General features: G+C 39.0%; 1 protein-coding gene across 1 annotated transcript in view; it reads left to right on the top strand.

Annotated features, from left to right (window-relative positions):
- Positions 1–17,136, top strand: part of LRP2 (LDL receptor related protein 2) — a 176,348-nt gene that overhangs the window by 61,910 nt on the left and 97,302 nt on the right. The window contains 6 exon segments of the mRNA XM_070357974.1: positions 284–453; positions 1,447–1,670; positions 3,436–3,642; positions 6,191–6,393; positions 8,147–8,287; positions 9,648–9,851. Of these exon segments, the coding sequence (XP_070214075.1) occupies positions 284–453; positions 1,447–1,670; positions 3,436–3,642; positions 6,191–6,393; positions 8,147–8,287; positions 9,648–9,851 (1,149 nt within the window).

Here is a 17,136-nt window from a genome sequence, read left to right as displayed (position 1 = left end):
CCATATCAGCCAAGATACCTCAGTGTCATCGAACCAGCATTAGGACACTTGAGTTCTTGACAGACTCTGTTCCTAACTTACTGTGATTTTGGACATTTCATTAAACCTCTTTGTGCCTTAATTTGCCCATCTGTAAAATGGGTAAAATGATATGTATTTCTACACACACATTCCGATATGTATTTTCTGAAGGTTTAAAACCAAATAAGAAAACATAGTTGTAAGTTACTTCATCATCTCTGTTCACTTAAGGACTGACAATGCCTTCCTTCTTCACATTTAGTTGGTGAGGCCTTTGTGATCTTCTCCAATGGTCGGAATTTGCTAAAGGGTAGCATTCGTGGAAACAACTTTCAGATTCTGGCAGAGTCTCAAAATCGTGGATTGGCTGTGGGTGTGGATTTTCACTATCGGCTACGCAGAGTCTTTTGGACAGACATTGTGCAAAAGAAGGTAAATAGAAATTTCTGGAGTATAGCTTGGGACCTGATAGAACTCCAAGCACAAAGTGTTGATAGTTTTTCATTTTGGGAGGAGTAGGGAGGGAAGTTCCTTTGTTTTCTAACAAAAAAGGCCCTTGAGATATTTTATGTTAATCAGCACCTTTTACAGCTATACTATTACATGTGACCTATTAAACAAAGCAGTCTATTATATGGATTAGCCTTGAGCAACTTTTAATTTTATTCGAAATGGAGTCCAAAAGCCTAATTAAAAGAAATAGTAGACATTCTTTCAAAACTGGATAGATATTTGGTAGTAATTTTTGAAACTTGATCATTTAAAATGTAAAAAGTATTCTGCTTTCCTGGATGATAAAAATCAGATTTTACCTGCATCTTCTAAATGGAACTGTAATTGAGCATTGGGTAACAAATATTGACAGTATTTTGTTTAACAGCCAAAATTTCATTATGCTCTCTTATTTGGAAAATGTGATGGATCTGATTTCAACTTTGAGTAATGCAATGGAGATTTTTAAAACATAAATTTTAGAGATTCTTAAAGAGTTAAAGATATTTTATTTCTTCTTACATTTCCTTGTACTATTAATAAAATTTTAATTCAATTAACAGATAAATTCCATAAATTTTCCAAAAATTGAGACTTTGGATTATTAGTAGGTCTGATTTAATAACAACTATAAATAAAAACAAACCATTTCCACCTGTGCCACCAAAAGTCCACATTGAATTAAACTTTCACTAACTACTGAAGAATTAGAGATGCAGGCTTTTTTTTAAAAACTCAACTTTATATATGCCTCACATGATTTTAACAAAATGCCCCCCCACCTCCTGTTAACCCATGATGTAAAATTAAATGTCTCTAGTGATTTTTTTTTAGTTCAAATGACTGATTTGTACACCAAAGATAAGTCCTGGAAAAAAAACTCTCCCAACTAGTTATGCTTAAGAGGTTTAATAATTTTGGTTTTTCTTTCAGGTTTTTTCAGTTGACATCTCTGGTTCACGTATCAGAGAAGTTCTCGGTGTTTCTATTGAAGACCCAGAGAATCTGGCTGTGGATTGGGTAAATAATAAACTTTATATTGTGGAGACCAGAGTCAACTGCATAGATGTGGTAGATTTGGATGGAAGCCATCGGATTACCCTTATAAGTGAATATTTGGGACATCCTAGAGGAATTGCTGTGGACCCAACTGTTGGGTAAGTTATTTGCAAACATACTGATTTCAGCATTTTTTGAGTTTCATTTCTCCCTCTTTAGATAAAACATCCATTGGCCTAGTTGAAGATTCTTTATGCTCGGTACTGTAGAATCCTTGTTTATTTCATATCTCTTTTCATAGCAGCTTTAAAGGGCTTAGCTAAATAGAATCCAATTTGAGGATGTGCAGTCCAAATATACCTACCAATGTCCTAAAAATATGTAATGTTATTGGGGTATGAGTTTTATGCTTAGTGTTTGCCATGTTTTCCTGGCTGAGAGATTGAATTCTTTTTTCTGATTCACTCTAATAGTACTGTCACAACTAAACCATTATTAATGCGATCACTCTTAAGTTGTGAAGTTGTTTTAAACAGGGGATAGATCTAAAACCACTGGGTGGTGTTTTGGAGGGCTCTCAAGAGCCCCAGTTCTTTATGCCTCAGCACAGAAAGAATTTAGCAAGAGGCAAAGTGATAGATAAGTGGTTTATCAGCGTAGGATGTTAGTGTTGCTGCCCCGAGTACTTAGTGGGTTACATTTTTATAATCAAAGGAAGAGAGGGGAGGTGGATAAGACCACCTTCTTTTTCGTTCTTTGAGTCTTTGGTCATTAATTCCTCCTATTTGTTGGGTGGGAGAGTTTTTGAGGCGTATCTAGGATCATCATGGCACTGTGGAAAAAATTCAGATCTCAGTACGAGTGTCTTTCACTTTGAAATATCACTTTTCCCTAAATTAGTATTTTTGTGCATGCAAAGAACATGCCCTAGGTGTCATTAACTTGTTGACATCACTGGGCAGGTTGTAGGCCTTATTTTCCATGATTGTTTTGCTCTTTTGGGGCATGTCTCATGTTTCTGTTGCATGGTTTTGTTGGTAAGCAATTTGGCTTGGTTTTGTTGTTAAGGACACCTGTCTGGCTTTGATATTATGCCACTTGCTCTGCTTTATAAGTCAAGCAAACCCACATTGTTTGATGATTTTTCCATTACTTTCTTGAGTGCTCATTAACTTTGTGGTCTCCCAAAGCCTCCCTAAAGTTCCTTCTCTATCTATAATCCCTAATGGAGTTTCTAAGCTAACAATCTGAATACTCTACTCTCTCCCCACTGGACCTGTCCCTTTTAGTGATTTCCTGTTAGAGACAAGTGTTGAGATGTCAATGTTTTCTCCAGGTATAAATTAAAATTTTCCTCATCTTCACATTTAAGACCAGTTATATAGAGACTAGCTTTTGCCTAGATTTTCACAGTTGGGTCTTAGAAGTGTTGGGTGAACTTGAGGCTGCTTAAGTGCTGGTGATTATTCATTTCTATTTCATGATCTGTCCTTCCTTGAAGATGATGTATATCATGTCTAGACTGTGCCTTAGAATGAGGAATTAAGGAGGGAAATGACTTGATAGATTTTTTTTTTTCCTGGTAGCATTTTTGCTGGCTTTAAATAGAGAAGTGAAAGATGGGGTCAGGGAACAGGGGAAAAAATTAAGAAGGTTAGAAGGTAGATAAGCTTTTTTTTTTCTTTGCCTTCGAATTGTGCATTTTCATAGTTGCTGTTTGGAGTTTTCGACCCCCCCTCCACAACTGGTCTTCACAGTCTCTGATTTTTAATGCTTTAAAATTTCTCTATTGTTTTAAACCTCCATGGTTCTCTTATCAGCTAGAAGAGATTTCCATTGATCCAAACACACAATCTCAAAAGATATTTACTAAGTAAACTTGTAAAATAGCTGATTCTCTCATCTTTTGTTTTTCTTTTGTAGTTATTTATTTTTCTCAGATTGGCAGAATGTTTTTGGAGTACCGAGGATAGAAAGAGCTTACATGGATGGCTCCAACCGAAAAGACTTGGTAACAACAAAGCTGGGATGGCCTGGTGGGATAACCCTGGATTTGGTATCAAAGCGTGTTTACTGGGTTGACTCCCGATTTGATTACATTGAGACTGTAACTTATGATGGACTTAAAAGGTAAGAAGTTTTTTTTTTTTTTTAAGTACATTTTTATAAGTTTGGGAGAAGTACGTAAAATTTATGGGGAGGGATACTGAAGAACTAGAATTAAAAGACTGCTTTGTTGGTTGACATAACTTGAATGATCTTTGTGTTGACATTTGCATGATGTGACCTGCTCTGAGTTTTAACTTGTTCCATGTTAACACTCAAATTTGATTTCTCTTCTCCAAACCCTCCCCCACTCCCAGATGAAGCACATTATTTTCATTAACTCCTGAGTTCATTATTCTGGGTCCCTTAGAGTTTGTTTCCAAAGATCATTTTATAGTTTAGTTTTCTATTTCCCCCCTAGTAAATAGGTTTAACATTATCTGGTGGGAATTAACTGGATTATACTGCTCTTATATATTCTTCAAACCTTAAAGAGAAATTCTGACTTTTTACCTGATATACTTCAAAGGCATTTAAACAACCTTTGAATGCAGACTATGGCATATTTTTTTCCTTCATCTTCTTAGTCAAATTAGAGTTGACCATCAGTTCAGTTCAGTTCAGTTCAGTTCAGTCGCTCAGTCGTGTCCAACTCTTTGCAACCCCATGAATTGCAGCACGCCAGGCCTCCCTGTCCATCACAAACTCCTGGAGTTCACTCAGACTCACGTCCATCGAGTCAATGATGCCATCCAGCCATCTCATCCTCTGTCATCCCCTTCTCCTCCTGCCCCCAATCCCTCCCAGCATCAGAGTCTTTTCCAATGAGTCAACTCTTCGCATGAGGTGGCCAAAGTACTGGAGTTTCAGCTTCAGCATCAGTCCTTCCAAAGAAATCCCAGGGCTGATCTCCTTCAGAATGGACTGGTTGGATCTTCTTGCAGTCCAAGGGACTCTCAAGAGTCTTCTCCAACACCACAGTTCAAAAGCATCAATTCTTTGGCGCTCAGCCTTCTTCACAGTCCAACTCTCACATCCATATATGACCACTGGAAAAACCATAGCCTTGACTAGATGAACCTTTGCTGGCAAAGTAATGTCTCTGCTTTGAATATGCTATCTAGGTTGGTCATAACTTTCCTTCCAAGGAGTAAGCGTCTTTTAATTTCATGGCTGCAGTCACCATCTGCAGTGATTTTGGAGCCCAGAAAAATAAAGTCTGACACTGTTTCCACTGTTTCCCCATCTATTTCCCATGAAGTGATGGGACCAGATGCCATGATCTTAGTTTTCTGAATGTTGAGCTTTAAGCCAACTTTTTCACTCTCCACTTTCACTTTCATCAAGAGGCTTTTTAGTTCCTCTTCACTTTCTGCCATAAGGGTGGTGTCATCTGCATATCTGAGGTTATTGATATTTCTCCCGGCAATCTTGATTCCAGCTTGTGCTTCTTCCAGTCCAGCGTTTCTCATGATGTACTCTGCATATAAGTTAAATAAGCAGGGTGACAATATACAGCCTTGTCGTACTCCTTTTCCTATTTGGAACCAGTCTGTTGTTCCATAGATTAGTTTAATTGTTAACTATTTTACATCCTCTTCTTTTGGTGTTTTCAAAAACTGGTTAAAACAGCCTTTAACTTTTGACCAAGAAAAATTACTTGTGTCAATATGATTTTTCCAAATGACTTGATCTTATTTTCACAATTAAAAGACCCATGATACTTTTGTTTCTCCTTTATTTGTAAGGATGGTATCACAGTTTGCCACAATCTCTATTTGTTTAAATGAAGAGATTGAGTATTAAGGCTATGACTTCTTATTACTGAAACTGGTTCCCAAAGTGAGAATATGAATTAACCTAATGACAAAAATAATCATATAAATCATACAATTGAGAAATTGCCTAACTTTTTTCTCTTTCATGAATCATCCTCCACCTCACTTTGTGTGGCCTCAGTGAATGACTGATTCTGTAGATGTAGTCATGGCAGCAATGTTGATTTCTTCCCCTTGTCTGGCACTTCTTACCTCTGTTGTCTTCCATTTAAGCAGTTCTGGGCACTCTGTCTCCACTATCAAGTGATTAGCTGACAGTTTAATCAAGCAAGGGCCTGTCAGTGGTAGCCCTGTGCTTTCTGCTCTCTAGAGTGACATCGGAAATAGGTGTGTGTTTGCCACGTGTCGAATTTTCTAACTTGCTATCTTGTTCCCTAGTGGCTGAGAAATGGTCAGTGGTGCAGTGTTGTGAGTGGAGTGAGTGTTGAAGGCATCTTCTACCAGATTTCCCATCCCTTGTTACACTCTTTCCCTAGGAATTTCAAAATGATGTTTCACATCTTAACCCTTTTATATGTGGGGCAACCTTAAAAGAATGAAGAACAAGTGGGAAAGCAGTAATTTCTCAAAAAATTTAGCTAGGGCAGGGACTGGTCTATAAGTGCCAAGGCTCTTTTCTTAGAGGCAACATGGAAGTCCTTCTAGCAAGTATAGACAGAAATACACCTGCATCTTAAAATGTATCTTGACTATATATTCTATAGTAATAGCTAGCAATTTTTTAGCTTTTAAGCATATATGTGAGCTAATTCCACCTTTAATCAAAACTGTATGGTGTATCTCTTTTGTAACAGGATGACAGTAATTCATGGAGGCGCGGACATTCCTCATCCCTTTTCAATAAGCTTGTTTGAAGGACAGTTGTTCTTCACCGATTGGACAAAGATGGCTGTATTGAAGGCAAACAAGTTCAAGGAGACTAACCCCAGATTGTACTACCGCTCTTCCCTGAAGCCATTTGGAGTGACTGTTTACCATGGCCTCAGGCAGCCCTATGGTAGGCACCCCCCCAACAGAGGGAAAAACCTGCTTGGTACAGGCCTTGGCTAGAAAGGTTTTCTCAAAGTTCTCATGAGATTTGGGAGGTGTTCTCAAATGTTTGATGGATTATCTAGAGAGTTAAACTAGCTGAAATTAGCTTTGCAGGTCATGGGTATTTTAGAGAAGTTGATGTATTTCGGAATTAAAATGCCCAGTCGACAAAGAACATAGAGATGTGTTTAACAGATATTTATTGGCATATGCAGTATACCAGATCCTGTCTACAGGCTGGAGAAAGAGCAGCAAATACACCAAACTAAAATTACCCATCCTTCGTCTACTGGGATAAATCTCCCAATTCAACTTCCTAATATTACAGTCAAGGAAGCCAGACCCAGAAGAAGAAAATGACATGCCTAAGCGGCCACTTTATTTAGGTAGTGCCAGAGCTTTTTTTTCTTCTTCTTCTTCTTCTTCCTTGTATGACACCTGTTTAGCATTGGGTTTGGTGTCTCTCAGATAGTCATTAATCAAAGAAATGAAATATTTTGATTCAGACACTGTGAAGTCTTACGTTATTTTATGATAAGTTTTGTTTCAGGGTTTTAAACTGACATGACTGGACTGGGTCCATAGCTCTTTACTGCATTTGCTTATGCATCAAAGGAAAGAAATACAAATGAGGCTACATTGGAAGAAAGCTTAATATCAGTGAACAGTAATTCAGAGAAAGAAAGATTTAACTTAAACCTCTAATGCTAAGTGATGGGTCTGGCTTTCTGGAGAAAGACTATAAAGTAATTAGGCTGATTTAAAAAACCCAAACCAACCAACCTCTAGAACTGATGGTTTTGGATGACTACCCTTCTTACACAAACAAACACTTCATTGAAAATATATACTATATATAAATATATATATATATATATATATATATATATGAAAGTATATACTATATTAGAAAATATCTATTTGGAATGATCAATTCATGGGCTACTAAACTCACATCTGCCCTTGACCAAAAGTATAACCCAGTTTCATCATCTAAATTATATTATTTGCCTCAGAATGATACCTGCCTGTGTTTCTCAAAATGAATCTACTTGAGAAGGTAAAGAGACTATTTTAAAGAGTAAGTTAAAGGATAAGAAAACAATTTCAAAAGCAGACATTTTAAATTTTGACAGCCTTGCATACAGTGAACTTTCTGAAGTCATTGCCTTGAGAATTGTTTTTGGATGTATAGACTGGTTTGTGTTTCTGACATGTAGGGTTTTAGAATTAGATCTGGATTTGAATATTAGTTTAGTTGTTTAACAACTAAATAATCTTGAGCAAGTTGTCAAACCTTTTGGAACTTTGGTTTCCTTTTCTGTAAAATTGGGATAATAATGTTTACCTCTTAGAATCTTTGGTGGTAAATTGTCTTACAAAGTTAAGTATCCAGGGAGGTTATTTGGGGGAAGTAATATTTTAATCACTGATGCTAGCAGACAAAGCGATATAGTTACTGGGAGGATAAGAACCCTCAAGGCTATTCAATTGCAGGAATTTTTTTTTTTTTTTTTTGCCTCTAGCAGTTTAAGAGTAGATTCAAGAGCAGCAGTGGGATTGGGAGCAGTTAAATGGATGTATACAGTAATAACCAGTAGTGATGTCTCCAAGGAGTTTCAAACCCATTTCACCCACGGGTTGCAAAATGGCTTCGCTTGTCTTGGGTAAATAAGCATTTCTAATTGAGATTTAACAATGTACATTTTTCCTTCCAGCAAGAAATCCATGTGCACATGAAAATGGGGGCTGTCAGCACATCTGTGTCCTCAGCCACAGAACATTCAATGGTGGTTTGGGTTACCGTTGCAAGTGTAGGCTTGGCTACATTCCGGATTGGGATGACTATCACTGTGTTGGTAAGATCACTTTTGGACTATCTTTCTGACAGTCAGCACAGGGCTGTGCATGCACTGCTTTGGGACTGGGCCAGCTCCCTGTAGCACTTCTTCACAGCGAATAAGCTTTTGGTAGCCCATAGGCATCTTCCTTTGTAGGCAGCATTCCTTTTGTATGAAGAAGAACATGTTTGAAGATGTAAATTTCCATCATTTGGGACACATTCAGGGTTCCCTTGGGTGACTCTCATTCCTGAAATCACTTTCTTTCTTTAAAGTATGCTCTTGAAATTCATAGGATTTAATTTTGAGCCCTTTAGTCTACCACGTGTATACCTTTAGATGTTAGTCTTAACCCTGGTGGGAAGCACTTGCCATCACTTTTATTGACTTCTCTTAGCTCACCACTTTGCCAGTCAGGTAATCACATCTTGATCCCACCTCGCTTTACTGGTATATTCCAAACTAAACTCCTAAGTGTTGGGGTAGCTCATTTCTTCATCTGGTGTTTACTCCTCAGTTCAAATTTTCTCTCTGTATCTGCTTCTATGCTCTGGTTTTCATTCGTGCCTTAAATGCGTAGTCTTCCTCTTTGATCACCTACACATCTACTCACATTAAAATAACGCTGCCTCGTCTTCATCTGATGATGAAATGCACTCCTACAGTATTTGTTTCTCTCATTTATTGTCCCTTTGACAACTCCCCTTTTTAATGCTTTTGACACCTTCTTACTCCCTGCTGTTACTTCTGGATTAGTATGTAAATCCTCTTATTTTAACTTGAACAAATTTGTTCACTTTGTAGGTCATCCTAGATTCAGATAAAGATCACCCTCATTGCAAAAACCATGCTCTCCTTTTTGATTTCCTGGCCCATTGTCTCTGCCTTCTTCTTTGATTTTACACATCACTTCTTCTTTCCTATTTCCTTCATTCCTCTCCTTCCTTTCTGCTTTCCTCCCTGTATTTCTTTCTAATTTACCTGGTTGCTGTTAATATTCTTTTTTGCTGGTCTTCGCATCTCCTAAACTGCAGTAGGATTCTTGATATAGATCTCTACACAAAAGTTAATGTAACTGAGAATTTTGATGGAATCATTGTTCAGTTAATACCAGTTTGGAAATTCAGCATATGGACACCATGTGTTATATAAGTTTAATCCTAAGGATAAATTTCTCAGGGAGAAGTAAGATTGTAATACTTACTGCCTTTATAGTATTTTCCTTCTTTCCATTATTTCCAACTATGTTTTTTACATATTTTTTGTATTTATTTCAGAATTATCAGGTGTGATTTATGGGTATAAAAGTAATATCTCTGGAACTGGGAGAAGGCAAGAACCATGCTGTGGTTGACTGCGTGTGTCCTTCTTTCTACAGCTGCTGAGCGGTTTCTGCTCTTTTCATCTAATCTGGCTGTTCGTGGCATCCCACTCACCCTCTCTCACCAGACGGAGGTCATCCTTCCAGTGACAGGATCTTCTTCCATCTTCCTTGGGATTGATTTTGATGCCCACGAGAAGGCTATCTTTTTTTCAGATACAAAGAAAAACATTATTTACAGACAAAAGCTCGATGGTACAGGTGAGAATGGTTTTAAAGTTTTTTTTTCTTTCTTGTTTTGTCTGTTTTCAATAATAATACTAATCATTTGCCCTATAAAACTTTTGCATTCACTTCTTAAGCAGGATCTTTTACTAAGCTTGCTAAATATTTTTAGATAGGGAAATCTATAAATTAGGTCTAAGCGAACACTTCCTTTATTTTCAAAATAAGTTACAAATGAGACTGAATTTTAAAACAATTATTGATGTAATTGGAAAGCTACAAATATTACCATATCGACACTTCAATAAAAGGAGGGTTAAATATATGAAAGCTGTTAATGGGTTAATTGACTAGAGGCTGTTCCCTTTATTCAAGCAGCCAGATTGAGCTGATGGAATGATCTCTGTATAGATTTGCTACACTACCTAAATGGAATAAGAATATTTATTTTTTAAAGATATGAATTATATGTAAATATAGATTTACTGTAAGTTTCTAGTTGATTGGAATTCTGTTAAAATCTTCATAATCCTCACAGAAAGATAGATTAGTCAGACCTTATCAGTTGGGTACTATCAGTCAGACCTTATCAGTTGGGTACTATCATGATCCAGTACTCTGATTTTACCATCCACTAATGGGTCGAAAACCGAAGTCTGAAAAAAAAAAGAGTAGCTACAATAACAAAGCAACTAAGAGGGCCAGCTCAGGAGCTCACTGCTTAGTTTCAAATCCTAAGTTCTCACATTTCTTAGTTGTATAATCTTGGGAGTGTTACTGTGAAATAGGAATAATAATAAAGGCCCTACGTAACTCAATGTTTTTGATAGGATTTTAGGTTAATGCATTTAAAATACCTAGAATAATGCCTGGGAAATAGTAAATACTTTCAGTAAATGTTAGCTAGATAGTTGGATGGCATCACTGACTCAATGGACATGAGTTTGAGCAAACTCTGGGAAATAGTGAAGGCCAGGGAAGCTGTTATCAATGAAAAACTCTTATTACTCTGCTCCACCCTGCCCCAACTGAGACTTGCTCACTAGAGGTACTTCCTTACCATTCTTTTGTCCCCATGTTTCTAAATACTTACACTTACTAATACTTATGCTGTTACTAATACTTACTAATACAATTATTAGTAAGTATTAGTAATTAGTAAGTTACTAATACTTACTAATGCTTATACCATTACTGAGTCCAAGCTCATACAACTCACTGCATGGCAGGCTAGTAAAGCTAGAGATGAGGTGTTCCAGCCAGGAATAGCAACTTTATTTGGAAAGCCAGCAGACCAAGAAGATGGTGCACTAGTATCCCAAAAAAGCATCTTACCCAAGTTAGAATTCAGGCCTCTTTTATATTAAAAGCAGAGAGGATTTGGCTGGTGAATCCTTTGTCCTTGGAGCTATCCATGTAATCTGTTTACCATGTTCCTATAAACTACCAACAAAGCAAAACTGTTCTCTGTTCTGCAACTTTTTATCTCTATAGAAAGTAGAAAGTATTAGTCACTCAGTCATGTCTGACTCTTTGAGATCCCATGGACTGTAGCCCACCAGACTCCTCTGTCCAAGGAATTCTTCAGGCAAGAATACTGGAGTGGGTTGCCATTCCGTTTTCCAGGTATCTTCCTGACCCAGGGATCAAACCCACGTCTCTTGCATCACAGACAGATTCTTTACCACTAGGGCCCCCTGGGAAGCCTTTTATCTCTGTGTGTGTGTGTGTTCAGTTGCTCAGTCGTGTCCAGCTCTTTGCGACCCCATGAACTGTAGCCACCCAGGCTCCTCTGTCCAAGGAATTCTCCAGGCAAGAATAGTGGAGTGGGTTGCTGTTTCCTACTCCAGGGTTTTATCTCTACATGAAGGGAAAATTTATACCTTTAAATGTCACAGCCTTGAGAATGGGCTATCCTGTGTATTTTATCCCATAGGCAACATTCCTTTACAAAAGGTGCCGAGCCTGCACGCTAAGCACAGGCAGCAGAGAACAAAGGTTAGAGCTAAAGGAATAGATGCAATATGGAATCAGGGTTATTCTTCTCTGTTGCAGTACCTTTTCTTGATTTGTCATTTTAGACATTTATTTTCCTTGTTACAGATAAGGAAATCAGCTCTCCTTTTCCTTCCCCTTCTCCCTAAAAAGCTAGAACATAATTTTTTGTTCATTGCTAAATCAAGTAGTCTTTCATGATGACATTTCTTGAACAAATGTTGATTTTTTTTCCCCCTGGAGTTTGACAATTGCTCCATCTTCATTTGCTTAGTTTCTTCTATAGCTATTATATTTTCCCCCAACAGATCTATCAAATGCTTATCTGTGTATCTACATATTTATCAAATGCAAAATCTGTGATTTTTTTCCCCCTCTGCTGTATAGTTGAATCTGGCACACAGCTCTTCTGACCTCCATCTGCTGCTTCTCTCTGCTGGTTTTCCTATTTCTGGAAAGCCATTTATTTCTCTTTCCAGACTTATTTCCATACTTTGCTGAAACACATTGTATCGTAGCTTTCAGTGGGTAGGGTGGTATATAATTTGAGTCTGAATCTACTTTTATTTTGCCCTGCAACTCAATCATTTGACAAGGTGTTAGGGTGAAAGTAGTTTTACCTTAGAAATTTGAAGACACTGATGCACTGTCTTCTAGAAGCCCATGTTGGAAGTCCTGTGCCATCTGCAGTAGCATTTCAGTGTATATGACCTTTTCGGGGGGAGAGTCTTTTTGTTTCTTTTTGGAAACTTTTAGAATCTTTTTGTGATCCTTTTCATCTTGAGATTTCTCTCCTATTCCGGGAGTTTTCCTGCCCCTGCTTTTTTCTATTCAAGCATGTTAGGTTAATCATCTGTTTTCTTCTTATCTTTCCTTTCCTGGTTTTCATCTCTATCATTTTGTTCTACTTTCTGTGAGTTTTTTTTTTTTTTGGCATTTTAGTTTTAGTCTATCAGATATTTGATTTTCAATGTTGAAGAGCTCCTTCTTGCTCTCTGATTATCTCTTTTTAAAAATAAAGCCTGGGACCTCCCTGGTGGTTCAGTGGCTAGGACTCCATGCTCCCAAAATGGGGGGCTCAGATGTGATTCCTGGTCAAAGAACCAGACCCCACATTCCTCAGCTAAGACCCAGTGCAAATAAATTAATTAATTAATAGAAAAATAAATTTAATCTTTTCTTAGTCTATGAAGATATTAATTACATTAAATGATTAATTTTTCTCTTTCCATTTCCTTTGGGTTGCTTTTTCTTTTGGGGTTGTTTTCAGATGTCCTTTTTGTGAAGGAAACTTAAATTTCTTTGAGCCTTGTTTGATAGTAAGAGCAAAGCTATAAAGTGCTAACCAGAAAGCTATAGTTATGAATGGGCCTCATCAGTTGGTGATCAAGCAGCCTTTTTGTTGCTAAGTCGCTTCAGTCATGTCCGACTCTGTGCGACCCCACAGACGGCAGCCCACCAGGCTCCCCACGTCCCTGGGATTCTCCAGGCAAGAACACTGGAGTGGGTTGCCATTTCCTTTTCCAAAGCCTTTTTGTTGAGAAGTTTCCAAATGTCAGTATCAGCAAATCCTTTCTGGAGATGGTCAATTTCTTCTTAGTAGATGCTCCTTCTCCCTGTTGGGGTGAGGAGTAAGAGGGGGAAACTAGTACCTGTGTTCTGGGAGCAGTGCAGAACAGCAGGCGGGGGCCCTTCAGTTCAGTGTTCACAGGCATAATCTCCTGTGTTCAGTTCTGTGCAGAGCTGTCGGGCCACATGTCCTCAGCCTGCAGCCTCTCTGAGTTGAGTTTCCCCGAGGAAAAAATTCTCAGGTCTGTTAGAGGGTGCAGAGGAGAGGAGTGTCATAGATGCTCAGGGTTGGGTTCGGCTGTTCACCATACCACCTTTTTGATTTATTTATTGGCTGTGGTGAGCCTTCACTGTTGCATGTGGGCTCTCTTGTTGAAGCGAGCGAGGGCTCCTCTTCCTTGTAATGTGTGGGCTTCTCATTGCGGTAGCTGCTCTCGTGTGCAGGCTTCAGTAGTTGCGGCTCGTGGGCTCTAGAGTGTTGGCTCAGTAGTTGTGGCGCACGGACTTGGTTGCTCCATGGCTTGTGGGATCTTCCCTGACCAGGGATCAAAGCAGTGTCCCTTGCATTACAAGGCAGATTCTTAACCACTGGACCACCAGGGAAGCCTCTGTACCAGGGTAGTTACTCAGCCCTGCCTTTTTCAGAATCTGGTGCCTCTGTGTGCAGATAAGCTGAGGCTTCTCCATGTGTGGGTGTTGGTGCTCACCTCTGCTGGTATATCTCACCTTTTATTTAGTTAGTTACCCCTTCTCCGGTTTCTTTCTCTTCATCTGTTCTTCTACTGGAAGGAAGAGGAGATAAACTTGCGGTTAATCTGTGATTTTGAACCAAAAGACCTTTTTTCTGAGGACTGGAATTACATCTGCAGAGTTACTACACACAGGCTGTCTCCCGTAGGTGCCTCCACAGGTCAGATTCCTATAGCTTTGGCAACTGCAGTTCTCATCTTGGTTTTCTTTCTTTTTTTTTTTTTTAAAATAAATTTCAAGTCCACAAGCTGAGAAAATTGCCTTTTAAAATAGCGGTTAAACTCTTTGCACTTTGCTTACGGAGGTATTACGTTTGCTCTGTTTTTCCGAGTGAGAAGGTGAAATTCAGTGAGTTTACGTGCAAAAACTGTTCGAAGTCAAATTGAAGTCAGTATGGGCTGACCCTCAGGGAACTTGCCGCATCAATGATCCTTTCTCTTCTCCACCTTTTTTTGTTTATCTATTGACTTGTCCTCATCAGATATGCTGAAGTCTCTCTCATCCTAAAAATCCTTCAACCCACCCTCTACTTCATGTTCCTTTTTGATTGCAGTCTTCTGTCCTCAGGTTTGTGGACAAGCACCTTGAAAGTTTGGTGTACGTTTTTTAAGCCCTACTTCCATATCTACATTTCTCACCTCTTTGCACCATGTCACTTTCTTGAAACCAATCTTATCCCAGTCACCTCCAGTCACTTTGTTATAAACTTTCAGTTCTTTTCTTTGGCACCTTAGTCATTTTCTTAAATGTTTTTTTCACTTTGACAACACACTCCTGAATTTCCTTCTGTTTCTTGACCATTATTTCTACTGTTCCTTAAACATTTTTTCTTTCAGTTCAGTTCAGTTCAGTTCAGTTGCTCAGTCGTGTCTGACTCTTTGCAACCCCATGAACCACAGCACGCCAGGCCTCCCTGTCCATCACCAGCTCCCAGAGTCCACTCAACCCATGTCCATTGAGTCGGTGATGCCATCCAACCATCTCATCCTCTGTCGTCCCCTTCTCCTCCTGCCCTCAATCTTTCCCAACATCAGGGTCATTTCAAATGAGTCAGCTGTTCTCATCAGGTGGCCAAAGTACTGGAGTTTCAGCTTCAACATCAGTCCTACCAATGAACACCCAGGACTGATCTCCTTTAGGATGAACTGGTTGGATCTCCTTGCAGTCCAAGGGACTCTCAAGAGTCTTCTCCAACACCATGGTTCAAAAGCATCAATTCTTCAGTGCTCAGCTTTCTTTATAGTCCAACTCTCACATCCATACATGACCACTGGAAAAACCATAGCCTTGACTAGACAGACCTTTGTTTACAAAGTAATGTCTCTGCTTTTTAATATGCTGTCTAGGTTGGTCATAACTTTCCTTCCAAGGAGTAAGTGTCTTTTAATTTCACGGCTGCAATCACCATCTGCAGTGATTTTGGAGCCCCCCAAAATAAAGTCTGACACTGTTTCCACTGTTTCCCCATCTATTTCCCATGAAGTGATGGGACCAGATGCCATGATCTTAGTTTTCTGAATGTTGAGCTTTAAGCCAACTTTTTCACTCTCCTCTTTCAGTTTCATCAAGAGGCTCTTCAGTTCTTCTTCACTTTCTGCCATAAGGGTGGTGTCATCTGCATATCTGAGGTTATTGATATTTCTCCCGGCAATCTTGATTCCAGCTTGTGCTTCTTCCAGCCCAGCATTTCTCACGATGTACTCTGTATATAAGTTAAATAAGCAGGGTGACAATATACAGCCTTGACGAACTCCTTTTCCTATTTGGAACCAGTCTGTTGTTCCATGTCCAATTCTAACTGTTTCTTCCTGACCTGCCTACAGGTTTCTCAAGAGGCAGATCAGGTGGTCTGGTATTCCCATCTCTTTCAGAATTTTCCACAGTTGATTGTGATCCACACAGTCAAAGGCTTTGGCATAGTCAATAAAGCAGAAATAGATGTTTTTCTGGAATTCTCTTGCTTTTTTGATGATCCAGTGGATGTTGGCAATTTGATCCCTGGTTCCTCTGCCTTTTCTAAAACCAGGTTGAACATCTGGAAGTTCATGGTTTATGTATTGCTGATGCGTGGCTTGGAGAATTTTGAGCATTACTTTAATAGTGTGTGAGATGAGTGCAATTGTGTGGTAGTTTGAGCATTCTTTGGCATTGCCTTTCTTTGGGATTGGAATGAAAACTGACCTTTTCCAATCCTGTGGCCACTGCCGAGTTTTCCAAATTTGCTGGCATATTGAGTGCAACACTTTCACAGCATCATCTTTCAGGATTTGAAATAGCTCAACTGGAATTCCATCACCTCCACTAGCTTTGTTTTTTCTTTATCTGTCCTATATGCAATTGTGATCTCTAGTGTTCAACATGGGTCCTCTCTTCTAATTGTGCATTTTCTTCCACATAATTCTGCATCTTCTGTGTCTTTGGTTAGCATCTAATGTAGTAAGTATAAATTAGTGTAGGGAAACTTATGATAGGCCATTTCCTGAATGCTTTTCTTCCTAACCTGGAGAATGAAGGGAAAGGTCAGGGAAGGCTTCATGCAGAAAGTGCTAAAAGTCTCAAACCAAGCTCACATTTTGGTTTTCACATCCATTGCACCAATTGCCTGTTGGATACTTCACCTGGATATCCCACAGATCACCTGAAAACCAATTCGTCTAAATATTCACCATTCTTCCTCTTCTCCAGACCTCCTGCCCCAAGGGAAAGGTGTCACCTTTTACCTGCCGCCCCACCCTCCCCAAATCTGGTGGTCACCCAAACTTCTTCCTTTCTTTTAGCCTCTATCATTAACTTGTTAACCTGTAGCCATGCTTCTGAACATGTGGAATCCTCAGTGTCTGTCCTTCCCACTTCCACATCTTTTCTACAGCCCTTCATTCACCGCTTCCTTTGGGAAACCTCTCCCTAGGACTTCACTGGTGGTCCAGTGGTTAAGACTCTGGTTCCACCTCATGGTGCATTGGTTCAATCCGTGATTAGGGAATTAAGATCCTGCATGCTATGTGGT

The sequence above is a fragment of the Bos mutus genome, chromosome 2 (genome assembly GCF_027580195.1).
Source record: "Bos mutus isolate GX-2022 chromosome 2, NWIPB_WYAK_1.1, whole genome shotgun sequence".
Lineage (NCBI taxonomy): Eukaryota > Metazoa > Chordata > Mammalia > Artiodactyla > Bovidae > Bos > Bos mutus.
This window is presented reverse-complemented; position numbering and strand designations above follow the sequence as displayed.